Source organism: Lemur catta, chromosome 1 (assembly GCF_020740605.2).
Source record: "Lemur catta isolate mLemCat1 chromosome 1, mLemCat1.pri, whole genome shotgun sequence".
Taxonomy (NCBI): domain Eukaryota; kingdom Metazoa; phylum Chordata; class Mammalia; order Primates; family Lemuridae; genus Lemur; species Lemur catta.
The window spans coordinates 34924634-34948929 of NC_059128.1; the positions used below are offsets into that span (position 1 = coordinate 34924634).

At 34.9% G+C, this 24296-nt stretch overlaps 1 protein-coding gene across 2 annotated transcripts in view; it reads left to right on the forward strand.

Moving 5' to 3' along the window:
- The window catches only part of KCNH5 (potassium voltage-gated channel subfamily H member 5), a 264043-nt gene that overhangs the window by 182320 nt on the left and 57427 nt on the right, over window positions 1–24296 (forward strand). For both annotated transcript variants that reach the window (XM_045554834.1, XM_045554843.1), the window contains exon 9: window positions 17890–18142. In XM_045554834.1, the coding sequence (XP_045410790.1) occupies window positions 17890–18142 (253 nt within the window). The remainder of the gene's footprint in view (window positions 1–17889; window positions 18143–24296) is intronic.

Consider the following 24296-nt stretch of genomic DNA (forward strand, 5'->3'; position numbering starts at 1 on the left):
GACACTGGATGATGTTAACTTCCTCCAGAGAGATTTTTCTTTGCCTTTTGGAAGACAGTTAAAGTAAGAGTAGGTCAATTTAACGTAATCAGAGAATGAAGTGATTTGAAACTTTTTAAAAGTTTCTTGAAGTACTGAACTATTCCAGTTTGCTCTTAATATTTTAGGAATCCCAACTGAAACTTTGTTTACTAACAGCCCTCTATGTTTGTAGGCCCTGAACTCCAAATTGTATCTTCTCAGAACAGTAAGATTTCCATAAACTCTGCTTCGTGTTACTAGCTTTTGGCCTGTGGTGCTTAAGAATCAGTGAATGCCTTTGGGGGAAAAGCAGTCCAGACTCTCCCTCATGTCTCTATGCTTTCCTTCTCTTCAAGATCTTGGTGTTAAGTATTGGTTGTCTTGGTAGCTGTGAACCACTGAAATTTTTGCTCAGCATCTCAGACTCAGTCTACATCACTTATAAAAATATATTCCATAGGAAAAAAATGAAATAGAATTTTGGGCTCAACTTGATGAATTTTTCTTCTCAAATCCTGGATGTTTTTCTATCTGATGTTTGCATGTGCCTTTTTGGTTTTCTCTTTGTTTTTGCCTTTTATCAAGCTTTATAGTTGCTCTGAGTGAAAAGATTGGTCTGCTGCAAGGCAGATCATCAAGCTGAAAGAAATCCAGCTGCCAATGTTTTTAAATAAAAAATTAGAGAAAATGACCAACTGGGCTTTAGCAGGTGGACTCAGGGTGGGAAGATTGAAAATAGGGGAAACTGTATATAGTTATATTGACAAGTGGGACTGTGCAAATGTCAGGGAAATATAGTAATGATTCTAAGTATTGATGAGGGCCAATTTTAAGATTATATTCTTCATTTTAAAGTGAAACAATTCAACAGAATTGTGTGACATACCCTTTTGGAAAGGGTAAGCTAAGTATAAAAAATGATTACATTTATTATGGCAGTGAGTAGGATAAAATCAAACATCAGTTGAGTAGCAGAAATATCAAAAGACTAGGAAAGTTTTGGGGTGAGTGACAGGTGGTCATACCGCTATAAACTGATGAGAGTGTTGTTGAGTAGGATGAGCTCCACAAAAGGAGTCAGGGTCCCAATCTGAGGATCTTTCAGGAAGTGTTTCCAAAAGGGCCAGGAGGAGTTTTGAGAGCCATGTTGGGCGGCATTCTGAATTAGACCAAGGTTCTGTAGTCAAGTACACCTCCAGCCGTTACAAGTTGACCTGGGATACATTTCTGTTAATTGTCTCTGTATCCAGAAGCAATGCTGTGTTATAGAAAGAGCAAGAGGACTTTAAATTGACCCAGACCATGGATCTGTTATTAACCTTTGTAAAATAAAGATAATAGTATCTGCATCGTACAGTTTTTGTCAAGATTAAATTGTTGGTGTCATTTTCTGTTTCTTTCAATGTCTGAACCAATTCTATGTAAGAAAACAACCTTGGAATCCCTACTGAGCTGTGTTGAAACCTTGGGAGGAGGAAATTTGCTCTGTTACTCCACTAAAATATTAATACTAGGTACTGTAATTTCAGGAGTACATATAAGGCTGCTGACCATCCCAGAAATGATGTCTTTTAAGTCACTCAGGTCTTTGGGCTTTCTTGGAAGATTGCTCTTAACCTCATTAATAAAATAGTATAGTTATTTATTTGCTATAATATCTGACTCGACCAATAAACTGGAAGCTTCTGAAGGTAGTATCTGAATATAAATGGTCTTTATCCATAGCATACTTCGTCTTTCAAAGGTGACCAATGAATGAATGAATAAATGAATCAATCAATGAGCAAATGAAACATCAAATAATGATAGAATTGTTTCAGAGTTCTTTGAAAACTTCTGTGAACTTAGAGAAGGAGTTTTTTTTTTCTTTCTTTAATACTTCTTCCTCAATTTGCTAGATTACATAAAATTTTCAAACCTAATATAAATAAAGGGTTAATTAAAGGGAAAATAATAGTATAAATACTTTGTTTAGGTATAAACATCACCAAGGGCCAAACTCTTTTTCTAAATGAAATATTCAATACAGTTTGAAAGTGTTCTGGGCATTTAAGAAGATGAAACTGGAATATTTTATAGAGAGCTCTGTTGCAATTTGCAGAGGTGTAAGTTGATTTCTCAGAGAAGTGTTTTGGGCTAAAGTGCTTGACGTTGTGTTAGAGGTTAATGGCTAAGGTCAGGGCTTTGGCAGTCTGTCTTCCCTGGAACAGAGGGACAACCCGCAGTTGGCCCTGGTAAGATTCAACTAATAGTTCTTACAAGCTGGTGCATGTAAATCCAGGGCATACAGACAGGTTTCCTACTCAGGGGCTTTCTCAAGGGTTTTTGACTTTATGCAGAGGAAGATCTCATGCAAGCTTGTTGATGGCACCAAATGTAATGCCCTGCTATTTGTTGATGATGTTCCAGGGGCTCTGGTGGTTTGGAGGGCTATTTATCTCTCCCTCAGAATGTCTTGGATGCAAAACTGTTAAAAACTTTTTATTTTGATAATTGTAGATTCACATGTAGTTGTAAAAGTAACATGGAGAGAGTCTATATACCATTCACCCAGCTTCCCCCGTGGTAACTTACATCTTGTGTAACTAGTACAACATCATAACCAGAAATTTGACATTGATACAAGTCTTTAACCTCATTCAGATATTCAGATTCGACAGTTTTACATTTACCCTCTCCCCATCCCCAGCATAGTTTCATGTGACTCACAGCACAGTCAAGATGCAGAACATTCCCATCATAAGGATCCTTGTGCTTCCCTCTTACAGCCGCAGGTACCTCCCACCCTCCTTCGAAGTCCTGGTGGCCACTAATCTGTTCTCTATCTCTTTAATTTTGTCATTTCAAAAATGCTATATATACAAAATCATGTACACGTTTGAGTTTGGCTTTTTTCATATAGTATAATTCCCTTGAGATCCATCTAAGTTGATGCCCATATCAGTAGTTAGTTTCTTTGTAATGCTGGGAAGTATTCCATGGCGTAGATGTACCACTATTTATTCAGCCATTCACCAATGGAAGGGAGTTCGTGTTGTTTCCAGTTTGAGGCTATTAAAAATAGAGCTGCTGTAAACATTTATGTGCAGGTTTTTGTATAATATGAATTTTCATTTCTCTGGGATAAATGCCCAAGAATGCAATTGCTGGTTCATATGATAAGCACACATTTATTTTTGGAAGAAACTCTCAAAATCTTTTGCAGAGTGGCTGTACCATTGTGTAACCATCAACAATATATGAGAGACCCAGTTTCTCTACATCATCATCATCATCATCATCATCATCATTTGGAATTATCACTAATTTTTTTAAAATTTTAAGTGAGCAGTGATACCACATTTTGTGTTTAATTTGTATTTCTCTAATGGGTAATGATTTTGGACATATTTTCACATGCTTATTTTTCATGTACATATTCTTTTCAGTGAAACATTTGTTCTTTTGCCAATTTTCTTAATAATTTTTTTAAAATGTTGAGTTTTGAGAGTTCTTATATATTTTAAATACTAATCCCTTGTTGGGTATTTGGTTTGCAAGTATTTTTTTCCCAGTCTGTAGTTTGTCTTTTCATTCTCTTCTCAGGGTCTTTTGCAGAGCAAATGTTTTTCATTTTGAAGATGTGCAGTTTATCATTTTTCTCTTTTATGGATTGTGCTTTTGTTGTCAAGTTTAAGAACTCTGTCTGGGCCTACTAGGTCCTGGTTATTTTCTCCTATGTCTTTTCCTAAAAGTTTTTTGGTTTTACATTTTTCTACTCAAGTCCCTGATGCATTTTGAGTTAATTTTTCTATAAGGTATGAGGTTTAGGTCGAGGTTTGGCTTTTTTTTTTGTAAATTCTGTCCAATTTCTCCAGCATTATTTGTTGAAAGACCATCTCTCCTCCACTGAATTGCTTTTGTACCATTGTAAAAAAAATCAGTTAAAGATGTTTGTGAGTCTATTTCTAAGTTTTCTATTCTGTTCCGTTGATCTATATGTCTATCCCTCTGCCAATACCACACCACTGCTGTCTTGATTACTATAGCTAAATTGTATGTCATAACATTGGGTAGAGTGATTCTTTCTACTTTGTTTCTTTTTCAATGGTCTTCTTCTAGGTCTTATGCCTTAACATACAAATTTTAGAATAAACTTATGTATGTCTACAAAAAAACTTTTCTGGGATTTTAATAACTGCATTAAATTTACAGATAAATTTAGGGAGAATTTACAAATTTACAATGTAGGGTCTTCTAATTTATTGATATAGTATATTTCTCCATTAATTTAGGTGTCCTTTGGTTTCTTTCATTAGTATTTTGTAATTATCATGATACAGGTCCTGTCCAAGTTTTGTTAGATTTATAACTAAGTGTTTAATTTTCTTTGGAGCCAATGTAAATGGTATTGTATTCCATATGGTCATTATTATGTTTTAGCTTTTTGAATATTTCTTTGGCATCAGGCTGTCATCTGTTATTTTTCCTCACAGTCAGCACACTCACCTCCAGCAACATTTCTATCAGTCTGCTGTCTTTGATCTGCCATGTGCAGAAACTAGATCATGTTTGCAGGATTTGGGACTCTCATAGGATTCCTTGAGGCTTTCAGTGATGCTTGATGGCCTCTTTTACATGTAAATCCTGCATGCTCTGTGACAGTCTTTTTCTGCTCATGGATATTTTTACTTACTCTGGTATTGATGGCTATTTTCTGGATGATGAATATTGTGACAAATTTGATGTTTGGATAAATATTGTTACTGCCATGTCTGGGTTCTCAGCTCTAAAGACATCGGTGACAAGTATCAATGTAAATAACACATAAACTAAAATTTAAGTGAGGGCCTATTTCCCCAAAGCCCATCTTAATAATGTCAACACAATATGCTCTTTCAAAAAGATGATAATTTGCTGTCTAAAATGTTGTAGAATACTCATGAGTTTTAAAGGCATTTTTTAAACTTAAAAAAATATATTTCCCCTGTGCTACTAAACAGGCTCATGCAAATAAGAAAAGTTTTCTAATTTTTGGCCCTAAAACATTATATCATTTTAGTCACTATGGCAGCATATATATTACTAAGGAAACAAATAACTAGCAGTGTTCATTGTTCTGTTTGCAGGTCTTATCAACAGCACTGATAGAAACTTAATTAAGATAGTAGACCCTACATTTAGTGATAGAAATTTATTATGATGTATCAATTAAGGGAAGCTGCTTCTACCACACGAATTGAAGATAAAGGTTGCACAATCATGAAATTGATTACATAATTGTAAAATGGCCTAGTTTTCACTTTGCCTGTGTAGAACAGCTTACTGTTCCCCAAACATGCCTTTTTTGTACCCACCTTTGAGCTGCTGCCTATTATTTCCCCTGAAGCTGGCTTCTTGTTGCAACATACTAGCATTTCCCTGTAATTTTAACTGACTAATCCTTTGTTTTGTCTTCCTGGTGAGATAGGCAAGTAACCTACATGCAAAAACTGTTTGGAGCCATTTTTTAATGCAACCTACTATACATGTTCCACCTATAATAGACATTCTACACCAGGACCGTGTAGTTATGGAATGAAATTAGATACTTACGGCTCTTAGGATATTCTGTTCTATAGATGCTGCAACTTAAGTTTAACCAAATTTGCCTAATGGCAATACTTGTAGTCGTTGGAAAAAGTGACAGTAATGATTTTTTTTTTTGGAAAAAGTGACAGTAATGATTTTTTAATATAGTAGTTTATCATAGAAAGGTACACATACATAAAGTATGAAAATCATAGGTAAACAAATGAACAAATTTTTACATATGCATATAATATGTAACAGCTACTAGGATCAAGATAAGAAACCTTCTTATGAACCCCAAAGCCTCACCCATGCCTTGTCCAAGCTATGACTTCTCCTATTCCTGAGACAACTACTATTTTAAAGATTGAGATATAATTCACATATCATAAAGTTCACCATTTGAAAATGTACAATTCAGTGGTTTTTAGTATATTCACAAGGTTGAGCTAGCATCCAACTATCTAATTCCAGAACTTTTTCATCACCCCCAAAAGAAATCCCATTCAATTAGCAGTGACTTTCCGTTACCTCCCCTGAGTCCTTGACAACCACTATTATATCTTCTGATTTTATAGATTCACTTATTCTGGACTTTTCGTATAAGTGAAATCATATAATGTGTGGTCTTTTGTGATTGGCTTCTTTCACTTATATGTTTTCAGGGTTCATCCATGTTGTGAAGTGTATCCTTCAGTCCTTGTTATGTCTGAATAATATTCTGTTTGGATTTACTATATTTTGTTTATACATTCATCATTTGGTAAGCATTTGAGTTGTTTCCTGTAACTACTGTTTGATACTGAGCTTCATATAAGTGGAATCATATAGCATGTGTACAGTATTTAATTGTGTAAACATACCAAAGTTATTTATTCATTCGATGGCTCATAGACATTAGGGTCAGTTTTAATTTTTGGCTGCTATGTACAAAGGTGTTATAAAATTCTTGTACATATCTTTTTAAGACCATTTCACACACTTGTCTAGTGAGTGAGTAAGACCTCAAAAGCAAACACAGCAATAACAAAAATAAATAAATGGGACTTAATTAAACTAAAAATTTTCTGCACAGCAAAGGAAATAATCAACAGTAAATAGACAACCTGCAGAATGGCAGAAAATATTCCCAAACTATATATCCAACAAAGGGCTAAAATCCGGAATCTACAAAGAACTCAAATCAGCACGAAAATAACAACTAACTCCATCAAAATGGGGTAAAAGACATGAACAGATTTTTCTCAAAAGAAGATGGATAAATGGCCAATGAACATATGGAAAAATGCTCAATATCACTAATCCTCAGGGAAATGCAAATTAAAACTACAATAAGATACCACCTTACCCCTGTCAGATACCACCTTACCCCTGTCAGAATGACCATTATTATCAAGTCAAAAGACAATAGGTATTAGCATGGATGTGGCAGAAAGGGAACACTTATACACTGTTGGTGGGAGTGTAAGAGATTCCTCAAAGAACTAAAAGTAGACCTACAATTCAATCCAGCAATTCCACTATGGGTATCTACTCAAAGGAAAAGAAGTCATTTTATCAAAAAGACATCTGCAGCCAAATATTTATTGTAGCACAATTCACAATTGCGAAGATATGAAATGAATCTAAGTGTCCATCAATTGATGAGTAGATAAAGAAAATGTGATATGGCTTAGGTTATAAAGTATGAAATGTCGATTTCCTAAAGTACAAGTTTGACAGTTGATATCTCTGACATTTCACTTTGATATCTCTTATTTTTATTGTGAAGGTATATCCTTATTCTTTCAAATTCATGGTTTAGCTAGTGATTATCTTTCAAAAAAATTTTTAGAGCAATTTTTGTGAAACTATGGATGCCAAAAATTTGTGTTGTTTTTGAATGTGAGTTCCATCGTGGAACCAATGCAGTGCAGACAGCTCAAAATATCAATGAAGTGTTTGGGAAAGATGTGGCTGATGAATAAATAGTATGTCAATATTTTAAGACATTCCATTCTGGTGATTTTAATCTTGAAAATGAGCCACATGGGCAACCTGAGACCAAGGTGGATAATGATGAGCTGAAAGCTGTAGTGGAAGTGAATCCATCTCAACTATGGGTGAATAAGCAGGAAGGTTTGATGTTACTATTCCAACAATTATGGGGCCATTTGAAACAAATCAGCAAGGTAAAGAAGCTGGAGAGATGGGTTCTGCATGAATTAAATGAACGTCAGAAGAGAAATCATCTCAAAGCTTGCCTTTCTCTGCTGTCACAACATAAAGGCGAACCATTTCTATGCCATATTGTTATGTGTGATGAAAATGGATTCTTTTTGACAATCGCAAGTGTTCAGCACAATGGTTGTATAAAGATGAAGTGCCGAAACACAGTCCAAAACCGAATATTCATCAAAAAAAGCTAATGGTGTCTGTTTGGTGGTCCAGCACCAATGTTATCTACTACAGCTTCATGAAACCTGGTCAATCAATTACAGCAGATGTCTACTGCAACCAAGTGGATGAAATGATGAGGATGCTTGTGATTAAGCAGCCAAGATGGTCTCTAGAGACAGGCCAATCCTCTTGCAAGACAATGCTTGACTACATGTCACACAAACAATGCTGCTCATACTACAGAGGCTGGACTTGGAAACTCTCCATCATCCACCGTATTCACCAGACCTTGCACCAACTGACTACCACTTCCTCCAGGCTTTGGATCACTTCTTGCAAGGAAAAATACTCAATTCTCAACAAGCTGTGGAAAATGCCTTTCTCAATTTCATGGCCACTGGCTCTCTAGGCTTCTTTGCTGCTGGCAAAAACAAGCTGCTGTTAAGATGGCAAAACTGAGTGGATAGTTTAGGCACGTACTTTGACTAATTGTACTGCTTCTTGTTTGAGATATATAAACTTTTTATTCAAAATTGGACAGTTCATATTTAATAACCTAATATATACTAAGGAGTACTATTCAGCCATAAAAAGGAATGGAATATATTTTGTAGCAACTTGAATAGAACTGGGTACCATTATCCTAGATGAATTATCTCGGGAATAGAAAAATAAATACCACATGTTCTCACTTATAAGTGGGAGCTAAAGGGGAGGAATATATATGATCATAAAGTGGCATAATGGACATTGAAAACTAAGAAATGGGGAGAGTAGGGGAAGGGTGGGAGGAGGGTAAGGGATAAAAACCTATCTGTTGGGTACAATGTACACTATTTTGGTGATGGATACACTGAAAGTCCTGACTTTAGCACAATACAATTCATCCACGTAACAAAAAACACTTAGATCTCTTAAATTTTTTGAAATAAAAAGCCATGTTGTACACCTTAAATATATACAGTAAAAAACAAAGACAAAAATAGGGTTTTGAAAGCAGCAAGAAAAAGAGTTCCTCACATGCATTGGAACCCTGTAATGCCATTAGGAAATTCTTAGCAGAAATTTTGCAGGTCAGGACAGAGTCGGATGATGTATTCAGAGTGCTGAAAGAAAAAACACTGACCAACCAAGAATATCTTCAGAAATGAAGGAGAGATAAAAACTTTTCCAGACCTTTTAAAGTCTTATTGATCATTTAGATAATCTCCTTGTGAACTGTTCAAGTCTTGTGCCTTTTAATTTTTCATTTGCCTTTTTCCTGTTGATTTATAGTATAGATATATGTGTGTGTATATATACATATACAGACAGAAAGAGAGGATATGACTCCTTTATATTAATAGGATATGTATTACAGATACCTTCTTTCAGTCTCAGGTTTACGTTTTGATTTTATTAACATTTAAAATTATATTTACTGTACAGATTAAATGTTGCTTATATTTATTATATTCTCTATGTTGTTTCTTATATTTTATTTATGCATGAATTGCTGCCATAGAAAATTCTCAAAAGCATACTTGTGCATAAAATGTTTAAATAACTATAGTCTTTTGTCTGTTACACTAGTCCTCCAGAGCTAAATTCCAGAGGCAAACTTTACTTAAAGAGTTTAATTTACCAGAAAGCTCAAATATTGCTATCCTATTTCAACTACAAGTAATAACATCATAGGGTTTACTAAATAAAAACATGTTGATCCACTGTGATAAATGTCACCATGTTGGGGGAGTCAGGGAAAGATTTCTTTGTGCTCTTTGAAAGATTTCTGATTTTATGGTACATAGTCATTTTACATAGACACACACTGATATGTATGTGTGTATACATGTATACACAGACACACTATATCTATAATCTGTATGAGTGTTAGAGTTGTGAAAAAATGTTTCAGTGTGATATCAGTTGCTCAAATGTTGGTATTTTGTTTTATCTCAGTTTTTCTTCTAGTTAATTTCTCAATATTTTTAAGATGACTTTCTAGCTGTTATTTTGTATACACTTGATTTTTTAATCTATATGCACACACCCATATGCATATATATGTATATATACACATGTGAATTTATATACATATATGAGAATATATGCATGTAAGTATATAAGAATATATAAACACATATCTGAGAATCTATATATACATTCTTTTAAACAATCAGATCGCAAATTCATTTTAGAATTAGATATAATGTAAAAAATATAATCAACCCACATATTCTTTGCTCCATTTACTACTCTGTGTCCTTTTATGACTACCATTATCTTTACTTTCTACAATTCGTGTTGCATGTGTGTGTGCACATGTGTGCATATATATATAAACATATCTGTTGCATATTTACCTAGAGTTGTAATTGTTGGGTCTTTGGGTATATGTCCATCTTTTATCAATACAGCCAGGTAATTTTCCAAAGCAATTGTATCAATTAATTCCCTTTCACAGTGTATTAGGGTGGTTCATTCTTTTAAAGTAGCTGGGAACATCACTTGTTATGGGTAACTTTAAAAAGATCATGACCAAAAAAATAACTCCAGGCTGTTGAGCTAAGCAGTATTGACTGCTGCTCCATTGTTCTGTTAATGTTAAAATACTACTAGTTAATTCATTTTGTCTTCTGGTAGCACTTGTCACCATACAAGAAGTAAGAGGTGCCAAAGGAAAGTGAAGACTTGAGAAAATTCTATTAACTTAATTTAAAAATGTGATCTGGGAGGTGATGATGTTTCCTCAAATTCTGTAGCAGGTTAGAGAACTCTGGGGTTCTGTTGGAAGGGTATAGGAGCCTCTGACGTAGAAACAGAATGAGTGCTGATGTCTGGAAGGACTGATTGCCGTTCCAGCCCCGCCTTCTGGGATGGGGGAGGGATAGAAGTTCCCACGTGGTAGGAAATGTACCTCCTTAGATTGATACCTTCCCTTGGTGCTCATATTGCTTTAGAAAGTAGCTGCTCAATAAATAAACTGTTGAATAGTGCCACAGGCTAGAATTTAGAACAGCTTTCTCTGTAAAAACAATGTTATAATGATTATTAGGGTAAAATGAAATAGTGTTAAAAATAACAAAAAGAAGATATGAATGGATTAAGTTTTGTGGGTTGATCTTGGAAGTTCTCCCCTATTTATGACATTATTTATAGGGACAAGCGCTTTCTGACTTTTATTAATTCAATTAACAAATATTTCTCACAGGACTATCATGTGCCAAGTGTTTCTGAACACTGAATTTCCTTTTCTGTTATATGGGGATAAAAAGTGTTCTTACCCCAATAGGGTTGTTATAAAGATTAAATGAGTTACAAAATGTAAACTGCTTTGATGGATGTCTGACATATAAAAAGTGCTTAATAAGTCTTAGCTAGTCAAAAAAAAAAAAAAATCATGGCCAGTAGGAAAAATATTGTTTTTGCTTTTCTGGGTAATTAGTCAAATATATTTAAAAATATATTTCTAATTTTAGATATTATTTTCACATGTATGGAAAAGTATTATTATTTGCTCAAATATCTGCACATTTGAAACAGTGCAGACATGAGATTAAGAGCAGAACACAGTGGAAACTCTAACATTCCTCAGAGCCCTACCTTTGGAAACTTAGTGGCCCAAGACATTTGCATGAATTTAACAAGTAAAAAAAATGTTAACAATTGCTGTTTGTTCCTTTTCACTACTTACTTTATTGCAAAGCTGAGATCATGATGACCCTGGTAGAACTGGTTCCCTATATTTTTGAAACAAAAACATAGGTCTTACTATATGAAGCATATTCACAGGAAATTTGTCTATAAAGTAAAACCAATGAATTTTAATGTATAATCTTTCACTGGTTATAGGAGTGTTCTGTTGCTAAATATGACCTTTTGCTTTTAAATAATGGAAGTTAATTTGTTTGGTTTTGTTTCATTACATTGTTCCTGGGTTAATTCTTTGGAGGTTTTGACACCTCCAGAGATTGTCAGATTGACATCCATACAGTGGCTCCCCATTGCTTCGCATAACTGCCTGGTTATACTTTTTTTTTTTTTTTTAAATAAAGATGAGCTTTCTTTTCTTCTCATAAAATGAACGAAAATTAAATTTCTGTGAAGAATTCTAGTAGAGTTCCTCATTCCCAGGAAGGAAAAATGTTTTATGTGCAAATGTCACTTGCCTGACTCCTTCCACTGATTTTCACATCCTTAATATCAATTCAGTTGGATTCATGAGGAGAGATTAATTAACAGTGCATAGCATAATTGTATCAAAAGAAAGAGCCATTTTGAAAAATGTCTGTGGTACCTCGAATGCCTACCAAAATGTCATTAATGCATGTATTCCTTTGTCCTAAAAAAGTAGAGGGATCATTTTTACTTATCAATTAGTATTAAACATAGCTGATACTGTATTACTCCTGATAGAGGATTTTATGGATAATTGATAAAATAATTTATCTTAGAGCAATAAGAGACCTCAAGAAGGAGCTTTGTTTAGTTCACTACCTTCAGGCACTTAAGGTAGGTAGAATCATCCCCATTATCCCCATTCATGCATTAGAGGTTTATTATAGATTGATTAATAGTGATCCATCAGTGATCAACAAACTAGGGAGTAGTGGTAGTAGACTAACTCCACTAAGGTTAAAGCACTCCAGCTTCTGCCTCATTATAACATACAATTCTACTTTTGTTTCAGGTGAAATTGCCTTTTTTCTTTCAAACACATAGGAAAGACTTAAGAGAGAAATTGTTAAGAACTTGTAAGATACTCTCATACACAGCTGGTTAGAGTATAATTTGGTATATCTTTTCTGGGAAGCAATTTGGCAACAGCCTTAAAGATGTTTTTATATTTTACCTACTAATTTTACTTCTAAAAATCTCTGCTTAGACAATCTGATATAAGTATAAGGGTATTTGTTGTAACTTTATTTATGAAAGGGAAAACTGGAAATCTTGATATCCAATTATAATGTAATGGTTAAATAAATTGTGTTATAACTATTTGATGAAATATTACACAATGATTGAAATTCTGTTTTTAAATCAGTATTTCATGGCATGAGGATTGATTATAATATAATATTGGGTGATTATGGCAAAAAATAAAACTTTATAAATTCAAGTTTTATAAAAATGCTATAGAACATAAGGAAGTGTAAATAATGGAAAAGTTTTCTTTTTTTCTTTTCTACATTTTGTATAATGAACATTAAAATGCATTTTCTAGCGTATTCAAAGAATGAATAAGAGAGAGGATAAAGCCTTCTTTCTTTGACTCTCTCTAGCCAATCATTTCCTTAGAGGATCTTCTTTTAATTTTGTGATTTCTGTGTTATCATATTCTTCTAGGGTTTTACATTACTGCTATCATAATGGGTGAAAGTGAGAGAGGAAGGGACCCAAGGAGAGTAACATTTATCAAATGATCACTGTATGCTAATACATAGCTGAAGTCCTTTTCCTACATACATTCAACCTTGTATTTCCAATAAGATGACTTCCCCTTGGCAAATATTAATAGTAATGGGCTATAAACAACTTATCAATGAATTCTTGTGTTTTTAACAACATATTCAAGTATGCAATACATTTGTTGGATCTGAAATTAAAGTGTTTAGAAATGGAAACACATTTCCAATGAAATCTAGGCTATTCTGTGGTGGGGGTGGAGGGGTATTAGTGGTTTCCTAATAAATAAACTATAGAATTGATTAATTGGACCTTAATGATTTCAGAAATCAGCATTTATATACTTATAGTAAACAGAGATCTAAAAAACATCAGAAAGTGCCAGATGTTAATTTTATTCCTGGTTGCGTGACACTGAGGAGCATAGCTTAATAGCTGGAACTCAAGAGTTTTGGGTGTTGCTGGTAATTTGTTGGGAGGACTTGAGCAAATCACATAACCTTTGTAAGATACATTTGCCTTGTCTGTAAAATGGGACACTGAGCTAGGAGCATTGATTTTTTAAACTGTGCCTGATTGGACGCTCTGGGGAAGCAGGCACCATGAGTGTTTTTGGTCAAGATCTGGAGGAGTGCAGAGTACTGGGCATGTAACTAACACATAACCAGTGCTCAATAGCTATGAGTTGAACGAATGACTGAATGTGCCCTGTGGAGCCCTGCCTGGGAGTCTGTCTCCTCAGCAGAGCTTCTCCCAGCATCATTCTGCTTGTATCTATGTTATATATTGGCCATAAGGTTTTATTTAAAAAAAACTAAAGAATGATTTTACAGCTGAAAATAAAAGTTTGAAATCTCTGATGATAATTCCATGTTACTATTTTGGGCTATTATCTAACAACCACAACAAATAATAACACCTCTTACTCTCATTTTCATCTTCTACCTGTTACTAAATTCTATGAGAGAGCTGTGTGTAAACTGCATTTAAGGTAGAGAGAGGGATGGTTGGGGCTTTGACAGGTGAGTCAGGGATGACTAGGCAGAGAACGGGGGATGCGATATGCTACTCGAAAGGAAAAGCAGGTGCAGCAGGTGCGAAAGCAAGGAGTTGTGAGAAAGCATTGTGAGTTTAGAGTGGCGAGCAACACGGTATGACTAGAATGCATGTTGGAGAAAAGATTAGAGGAGATCCCCATCATGGAGTCCTGCATGCTCAGTTAGGACTTTGGCTTTATTTGGTGGGGAAGTGAGCCATCAGATATTTTAAGAAAGCAGAGATAATATGATCATATTTGTGTTTCACTAAGAGTTCTTTAGTTTGCAGTGTTTAAGTCAAATCTTTGGAGCCTGAGGACTGTCTACTACAATACCTCTTGACCTTGGGTTTAATGGATATCATAAATAATATCAAAAAGCTGTTCTTTTTCAGACCATGGCATTCATTTTTTTCAGGTTGGCTTGCAGGATTCTGAAAAATGATTCCTTATGTACTTCCACAGCTCTTCCAAAAGGAAAATTTATTTCTCATCTTAATAAAGATTCTAATTTATTAACGTTCTAGTGTGAAGAGGGGAGAAATAATCAACCCTGGAGACAAACAAAAGTCACTTTTAATCTGAAGATTTTCCACTGAAATATAATGGTCTTTGTTTGTAACTATGAAATAGCTATTAGGGAACCTGTCTACAATAAATTGGATATGACATTCAAGGCAGAACACACTGAAATTGGGACCAGTGGGCCAGGTATGAGAGTTATCTTGAATGATAGAATTTTATTCTATCACTTAAAACTAAATTTTGCCTTGCCTAAGACAGTTATTCGTGCTTTCATTTCCAGAGTAAAGAACAAGATACTCATATTTTGATGAGAAGAGCACTATGTGAGGCATATCATCTGTAGAGGGATGGGGAAGGAGCTTGCCACTGGGTGTGACTTTGGTGGATCTATTTTAACTCTCAGTTTTAACTTGTCACTTATGGAATCTGGACATAAGTAGATTCTATCAATCAAAAGAATAAATGAGTTAGTGTCATAAATGAAGTAAAATGAAAAAGGAAAGATGTATTCATAATGTAATAAAAATTCCCTTTCAATATGCCACAAAACAGAATCCTGCAAATATTGGAAGATTTCATATGTGACATGAATACTGAAAAAAGCAATTAAAAAGACATATGATGACTATTACCAAAATGAATCTAAAACAATGAAAGTCCTGTATGATAAATGGATCAAGATAGAGCAATCCATTTTCCTATTAAGCTATTCAGTGTAATGTTTATGTATGTGTGTATAATATTTAAAACTATTTTTATTTTTTGGTTTCCTAGAGCTAATTTGATTTTCAACTTGAGAAAAATATTAACCTTAACCAGTGCTTAAAATTTCTTCAGGTGCATGCTGAAATATTTTCTTAATTCTGTCTGAAAACCTATCAAACAGCCTAGATGCGGACTTCAGACAGGGATGGAAAGTGAAAAAAGCACATTGCTTTTGTAGAGAACTAAAGCAACAATAAACTCTGCAGAAATACACATGTTCAGTAGGGAAAATAAAAGCTAGTATTTCTTCAGCCTGTGCTATGTGCCAGGCTAAACTGGGCTGAATTCAGGCCCTTTCATTTAATTCCTACAATGAGCCTATGATATAAACACTATCATTATCCCCATTTCACAGATGAGGTTTAGAGAGATTAAATAAGGTGTCCTAGTTTAGAGAGGTAATAAGTGATAGATCTGAGCCCAGAGTTATGTCCTCTTGAGCCTGATCTTTTTATGTTACCTCTAAGTCATAAGTAAAGACACACAGGCAGCACATGCTCCCACACCAACCTGGATATGCCTCTATCATAGTCCTTTATTCATTAGATTGTAATTGTCCCTTTACATGCCTACATCCTACACTTCAGGCTTAGCTCCTCTAAGGCAAAGGCAGGGTCTTCTTTATCCTTCTAGTTTTGGGGACTTAACACAGTGATGTGAAGCTCAGTAAGTTGCTGTGGAATGACTTATATTGTCCAAAGTTACTAAAGGTTAACGCGTTAAAGAAAACATCACATTATTATGGAAAATAACTGACATTGAAACAGAGTGGCAATTGCTTTTAAAGCTCTGTTAGGCATTCCTTACCTTATAGATGAGAGTTTTCAGAAAAGTAGGCGAGCTAATTGCTGTTGCATATAGGAATATTGAGGGAGTATTAAAAAAAACCCACAGAGATGATTAAGTGATATGAAATATATGTATGGTATTAGCAAAGATCAAGAGAAGTGATACTAAAAGCATAATTTAATTAATGGTCCTTACATTTATGATGGGCTTCTCTTCTCCATAGGGAAGCAACCAGTTTTTCACTGATAGCCCCCAAATAAAATGAATAGTCAGGGGATATTTTCAAGCTTTAGGTAATTTTTTAAAGCTTAAAATGCAATTAGTAGAGGAAATACAGCTATTTTATATTAAAATATTATACGGTATAACTTAATGGGCTAAAATCAATTTAGCTTCAGCTTGCAGGGATTGAAATCCTATCAAAGAAAAAAACATTTGTGATTATAAGGAATAGTTTACCAAGGGAGTTGGAGGAGGATTCTAAATGAGTTTGTACTTGCAGTTTTAAAGTGGGTGGTGCTGAATTATATAATCACATCTCGTTCGATGATGTTCTGATTAAATATGATGATATTGTCCATTTTAATCTGGGTCTTTAATTATCCTGTCAAAAAGCTACAGTCAATAAAACTCTCCACCCCTTGCTCTTTAAGCATGCTTCTACCATTTGCTTCCATTTCTAAAGGATGCCAAACGCTCGAATTTTTCCCTCAAGCAGTCCTGAGGAGTCAAAGACCAGAATGAGCCAGGATTGCCATGCAAAAATGATATTCCCACCCTGCCAACACTGACATTTCCAGTTGCCCAAGCCTTGCAGAAAGCTGGTGAATACCCTTTTTCCTCCCTGGACATGAACTCATTTGTAAAAGGAAACTCTTTCAGAGTGAACAAAACACATCAAGAGCAGAGTTCTAGTAAATATTTGCCAGCCAGCATGTCAAGTTGCCAGGGTGCTTTTGTTGATTTTGTTGTCTTATAGCTGGCTAATATGAATCCACCTTCAATAGGGACTGAAGGTTATAATCCTGAATTTTGATTTAGTTATGACAAAATTCTGAAACATCTGTTAGTCTAAAGTCAATGTCAGTACTCTATTTTAGTTGGTTCTTTGATGAAATGATTTTAACTTTTGTTCTAAGATTCTTGCTGATCACCTCAAGACTATGTTCTTTCTATGGAGAAATCCATACTTGTCTCAAAGCATTTACCACGTGGTGCTGTATTTTAATGGACCATATGTTCATCAGCCCATCTCACCGGATTATTACCTCTTGGAGAGCAGAGCTGTGTCTTGTTAACTTTGCCTTCCCAGTACCCAGCACGGTGTATGGCAGACATGCGCATGGTCTATGACTATTATATTTGTTGGATTTTTTTTTTCCTGAAATGACCCTTTTCTCTTTCCTTCTCACTAATTCATCTCTTACTTTCTTTAGGTTCTCTCCATCTGTCCCAAGGACATGAGAGCTGATATCTGTGTTCACCTAAACCGGAAGGTTTTTAATGAACATCCTGCTTTTCGCTTGGCCAGCGATGGGTGTCTGCGTGCCTTGGCGGTAGAGTTCCAAACCATCCACTGTGCTCCTGGGGACCTCATTTACCATGCCGGAGAAAGCGTGGATGCCCTCTGCTTTGTGGTGTCGGGATCCTTGGAAGTCATCCAGGATGATGAGGTGGTGGCTATTTTAGGTACTGTGAACTTTCCTAACGTAGTAGCAAATGCGTAACAGTTTTGGACATTTTGCTTCTCAGGTTTCTAAAGAGAAAATTCCGTTGGTAACTTTGGAAATTGGGTCACTAATGAGATGATGAATCTTAGTGAAAACTAATAATGCTCTTTAAGCAAAGAACATTAGTATTGTTCACAGCCTAATGGGCTGAGTGAGGGTTTGATTAAACTTTCTTTGGCAATAGTAGAACAGTACCTTTTAGACTAAAGCCGGGCACAGCCTAAGGTGCCTTGTAAGTCCATGCTGGTAAGTGTGACAGTGACTTGTGGAAGGATTGTCAGGTCAGTAGCCTAGGGTTTTAGTCTCAGAGGGGCAACAGAGCCGCTCTAATTCAACACTTTCCTTTAGAGAGGAGGAGACAAGTGAAGCCAGAGAAGTTTAGTGACTTTCCCAGATAGTTGGTTAATAAGTTAGGGCTTGAGTACAGATCATCTTACTCCAAGCCTTTCTGCCTCATCACTGTGGATAAGTAGTGAGCTGAAAATGCTGAGGAGGTGAGTGGATATGACCTGTTATATTAGAGTGATGACAATGTAAGTAAATTAAATTTAGGCTTATAAAGCTGGTTCTATCCGTCCAATTCGTAAATCACAAAAATTATTTGGCTAATAATAAATTCATTCTAAAATTCAGAGACCCAGTAGGTAGTTGTACTAATAACAACATCACCAACAAAAAGGCAGAGATGGTACATGTAAGTGATAAAATAAAAAATGTTTGCATATTTGGGGACAGTGTAAGAAATATTTTGGTAAAAAAAATTATTAAATGACCTTTTGGATGATATTCTGCTCACATATCTGCAGCAGTTTATGAAATCCATGTAGATATAAAAGGAAGCAATAATGAGGTCAGAGGAGAATCATCCCTTGTTTTTTTTATCAGATAAAATAAGTTAGAATTGCAGGATGTCAACTTTATTTGGATCACATTTTTCATGGCTTGTGTCTCATGAAAAATGAGCTCAATTTTTAAGCTATTGGATTTTTAGCTACCGAGGTCAACCTACTGTAGCTTGGATGCCACTTATTCTCATAAGTAAAAGATTGACTGATGGATTTCAGAAACTGCCAAAGGAAAGTCCAACACAAAAATGAAAAACCGATTTCAAAAAGCACAATTACTTGAAAAAGGCAGAATTGAGAGTTGAAAAGAAATGACCCTTCCTAGGAAAACAGGTTCTGTAAAAATTGTGAGTTGTAGAAAATGGTTCAGGGTTGCAAATAACTGACCACTACTATATGTAAGTCTTTCCTTAACTGTTTATAAAGAATATTATAGTTATAGTTAAATTTCTTCTAGGAACTATTTTTATATTTTATTTTTTTCAAGAAAAAAATTGTAACATTGGAGACCCAGTCAGTGCTGTGGGTGTGCCTGCTGCCTGTGTGTGCTTGTTCTGCTTTGTTTACTGGAGTATAAAGGAGTTAAATATAATCCTTCATATAAAGTGTACGTTTCACCAGTACAATTCTTGGTGGGAAATTGAAGCACATCCACACAACCATTCTTGTTTGCTTAAAGAAGAGGTTAAAACACAAGCCCCAAACAGATGTACTTTTGTTTCCTGAGTGTTCATGTCAATAGTGGTTGGGAAAACAAACATCAACTGTATTACCTGAAAGTGAGTACCATTGTGATAAATTATGTCAGCTGTAGACTCATTGTCATTTGCGTTGCCCCATTTTCTTCATTATAGCTTCACCTTGGTAACTCCTACTCTAAAAGAAGGTTGGAGAAAGCCCTGGGTACAGTGCCTCTGGGCTGGGTCTGCTAAAATGGAATCATTTGCTCAGTGAGACAGGCAAAATGCATTTTCCTTTCATTTTAAAATAAAATGGTAACTGCGTTTGCCCAGTGACACAGTAAAACTGAACACAGAGCCCCTGGGTATTGGGCCAATCTCATCATATATCTGTCACATTTTATTATTTTGAGTGTGTGCTTTTTGTTCTCCCTCTTTAAAAATCTTGGGATTCAGAGATTTTTTTATATCTTGGCTTAAAGAGTCAAATTTTATTTATTTCCAGCTACCTTTCTTTTTTTCCTTTACCATGGGCCTCTAAAAAAGACTGGTTCAGCTAAAAGGCAATCAGATTAGGATTTTTGTTGTTATTTAGCCTTCGAGATGCCTTAACAATGTTTTAAGAAAGGAAGAGGAAAATAGCAACTTGCCAATATCATAGCTGACATTTTGATGACTGTCCATTTCTTTCCTATTCCTCCTTTTTTTGTTCGTCTTCCTCTTCTACTCGTTTTTTGGTAGCTTAATTTTGAAATAATTGCAAGTTTAAAAGCAGTTGCAAAAATTATTAGCGTATAAAGTGTTTTACGCACACATACACACATACCTGTCGGTTCTACTTTATTAAGTTGATTAGGTCTTCCATATCTTATTTGTTTTTATCTTTTTGATTTGTCCTTGTACTGAGAGTAGTATGTTAAAATATCTTATTATTCATGTGTTTTATCTATGTCTCCTTGTATCTCTTGGAGTTTATGCTTTATAAGACTTGTTGCTGTGCTATTTGGTACACAGATACTCATGATTGCTATATTCATGTTGTCAATTGTGGCTTTTGGCATTGAAATGCATCCTTCTTTATCATTTTTAATGATTTTTACCCTGAATCTTGTAAGGGTCAGAGAGAAACAGAATTCCCACATCCTTCACTTCTGAGGACACTTTGAAAAAATGAGAACTTTCCTAAGTTAGTATGTTAGGAGAAATACGCAGGCCCTGCTGTCTCTTACACTGATTCATGTGCCGGCTGAAAGGGAGAGAAGGGAGGTTATTTTAAAATTAATTAGAATCTCTGAATCCAAAGACAGGTGCAGTTTCATCCTTTTGGATCCTTGCCTCTAAACAGTCTCTCGATAGGTACATAATTCTTTAGTGTGTCAAAAGTGCTAAGGAGTTTAATGAATAAGTTCTGAAGCATAACTAATTAATGGAAATATAAAGAATGTAGTCAACAAATAGCCTCCTTTTTTAACACCGTAGGCTGGCTTCAAGATGGTTTTCTAAATAGGGCACTGAATATAATTGCAGTTCATGTCTTTTTCCAATTGAAGTTCTTTCAGTTCTTACACCTCCACCTTTTTTTGACCTTCCCACTTTTAATAAAACACAAAGAATTCCAAATTAAGTTCATGATGCATGCATAATATTTTATATTCTTTAATGTCTTACTACTTTTTAGTTCCTACCCTATAATTACTCAATGTGAACAGATTTACTGGTGTGGCGGAAATAGCCAGGTTACTTCTAAATGTCTTGACAAGTATATTATACCTTTCAGAGACTATAAAAATGGCATTTCTCCACTAATAGACCTTGCTTCTAAGACATTTGTTTTGTTACATTCACATTTTGTCTTTTCTGTGTTTATCGATTATTAGAATCATAGGGTTAGAGTTAATAAACTAAGACAATCTCTAAGTGTTTTAATTATAACTTCAAATTCTTAAGAAAACTATGCTTATTTATACAGGGTTTGAATGGAGGGGTTAAATATTGTTATGGGGTAGGGGGAAAAAGGGCATAAGTGAGGAAAGGAAAAAAGACAGCATTAAATTAATAATATAAGAAAGATAGTTCTTAGCACTTGGGTTAAGATTCTATTTTAATTAGAATTGGTTATTTAAAATCCATCTCTTATAAACATTTCTGCATTATCAGAGAAAACTTATAAATTATGGTTCTTGAAATTCAAAATCTGCTTATTTTTATTCCAAAAATAAAAAAAATCTGATATGTGAGTGAATAATATTTTACTAATTTTAGAATCTCTGAAAATATGACATTTATGCTGTAGTGAAGATTTTTTCCTATATACTTGCTATTAGAAGTCAAGTGCTTCACACTAAATCCTTGGACTTTTCCCAGGTTCCAGAAATGTATTTTCTTTTGCATTCACATTGCTGTGGTTTTAGATGCTGAACTGTGAAACATGTAGGTTTGCTTCACATATTATGATGATGAACTTAGTTAATTTAGACATTTTTGTAAAGGGCACACCAGTTGTTTGCTTAAAAAAATTCTGTGCTTGTCTTGTTTTAAACATTTTAAGCAGTTATTATAACATCATGTACCTATGGCTAAAATTATATAAGGAGCTGTTAGAGTTCCTTAACTATCAGAGTTTTTGATAAAATATGAGTCTTTACAATCCTGGTACTTTAGATTCAACCTCAAACCCTCTTCCCACCACCCTTCAAAACTGTCTTATTTATTCTATATCCTGGATATCTTTTAATCCTATTCTTAATATCCTTTACTACAACCACTGCTCTTCAACTTTTGATCCTGGTCCACGACTGACATTCTAAAAGACTTACCTGCTCACAGTCTCTCATCAGCTTTACCCTCCAATTCTGTGCTGTGCTGCCACCACGGTCATCTTCCTAAGATGTAATTATTATGTCAGTCTCCCATTAGGATTCCTACCATGGCTTTCTAGCACCTTGAGGATAAAATGTAACTCCTAGCGTGGCCTGGGGGGGCCATGCAGGTCCTGGTGTTTGCTCTCCTTCCCAGCCAGAGTTGTGTCGTTCCCTATCCTGTTCTCACCATATTGAAGAGCAGGAAGTTTCCTGAGTTCTTCCAGGTTCTTTCTTACTGGTAAGCTTTTGTATATATTGCTCCCTTGTTTAGAATATTTTCCTCTCCTTTTCAGTTGTCTGTCTCTTGCTACTTCATCCTCTTTTATTCTTTCCTTTATTGTTCTAGTCTGGGTCAGATGCCACCATGCTGGGCCTCCGCTATGCATGCCTGCTCAGGGTCCGTTAGTACCTCCTCTTTTCATCTTTTACCTGCTTATCCTCCCCCTGCATTGTGAGCACTTGACATATCTTGTTCATTTTTGTCTCTCTGTCATCTGTGATAGGACCCTTCAGTGCGTTCTCAGTAAAGGAATTTGTTCAGTAAGCCAAATTAGCTAGTGCAATTGTCCCTCGATAATCCATGCGGTATTGGTTCCAGGACACCAGAATCCAAGTTGGCTCAAGCCCCTTATATAAAATGGTGTGGGATTTATATACAACCTATGCACATCCTCCTGTATATTTTAAATCATGTCTAGATTATTTATAATACCTAATATAATGTAAGTGCTATGTAAGTAGTTGTTATAATGTGTTGTTTAGGGAATAAAGACAAGAAAAAAAAGCCAATACGTGTTTAGTGCAGATGCAACCATTCTTTTATTTATTTATTTTTAATATTTTCTGTCTGTGGCTGGTGGAATCCACTGTTGAGGAACCCACAGATATGGAGGGCCAACTGTACTGCACTTTGTCATTTAGCTGTTTTCGTAATTGTATCAGTTCTGGGTACCCATGAAAATGTTTTATTCTGTTGACATACGTGTCATTTCCTCTGTGTTTTATCTTGAGGGACAGACTGCACTCTGTTTCTCTTTTTTTTAGAGGCTTATAGTGAAATGCATCCCCTAAAAGCCTCTAGCTTTAGTTTACATCTATTATGAGTAGAAGAAACATTTTCCAGCTGTTAATTGGACACTTTGAACAAAAGAATAAGAAGGGCTAATGTATGCCAAGTATCTCAGGCTACTTATAACTCTTTAATAATTTGCTCCTTTCTTGTTCTCCATCAGGGACCCCAAAAACCATGAAAAAAATCTAACTTATAATCCAGTTGTTGACCATGGTAAAAAGACTTTAAATTATATCACTGAAGGGATTTAGCTTTAATTCCTAAAAGTGGCATTGCTTTTTCCATCACCTTGAATGAATGGCTCTATAAATCTGAACTAATTTTATTAGGAAATTACCATTTAAGAATTAAAAGGGACTTAAAGAAAAAGCATAATTGTAGTTAGTAAATGAGTTCCCCCATACTAAAGTAAAATGTAAAGTCCACAGGTACATTTTGATTTTAATATTTCTTATCAAAACTTTTAAAGTGTATTGTTGAAGGGTATACTCAGGCCTCTTTGAAAGTCTGATTTAAAATACCAATAATTATTTATGGAGTGCCCATTATTTTCTGTACATTATTACACTGAATCTTTTAATTAACCCTTGAAGAAAGTATTACTGTAGTCATTTTACAGATGAAGAAACTGAGACTCTGTAATATGTGGGTCACA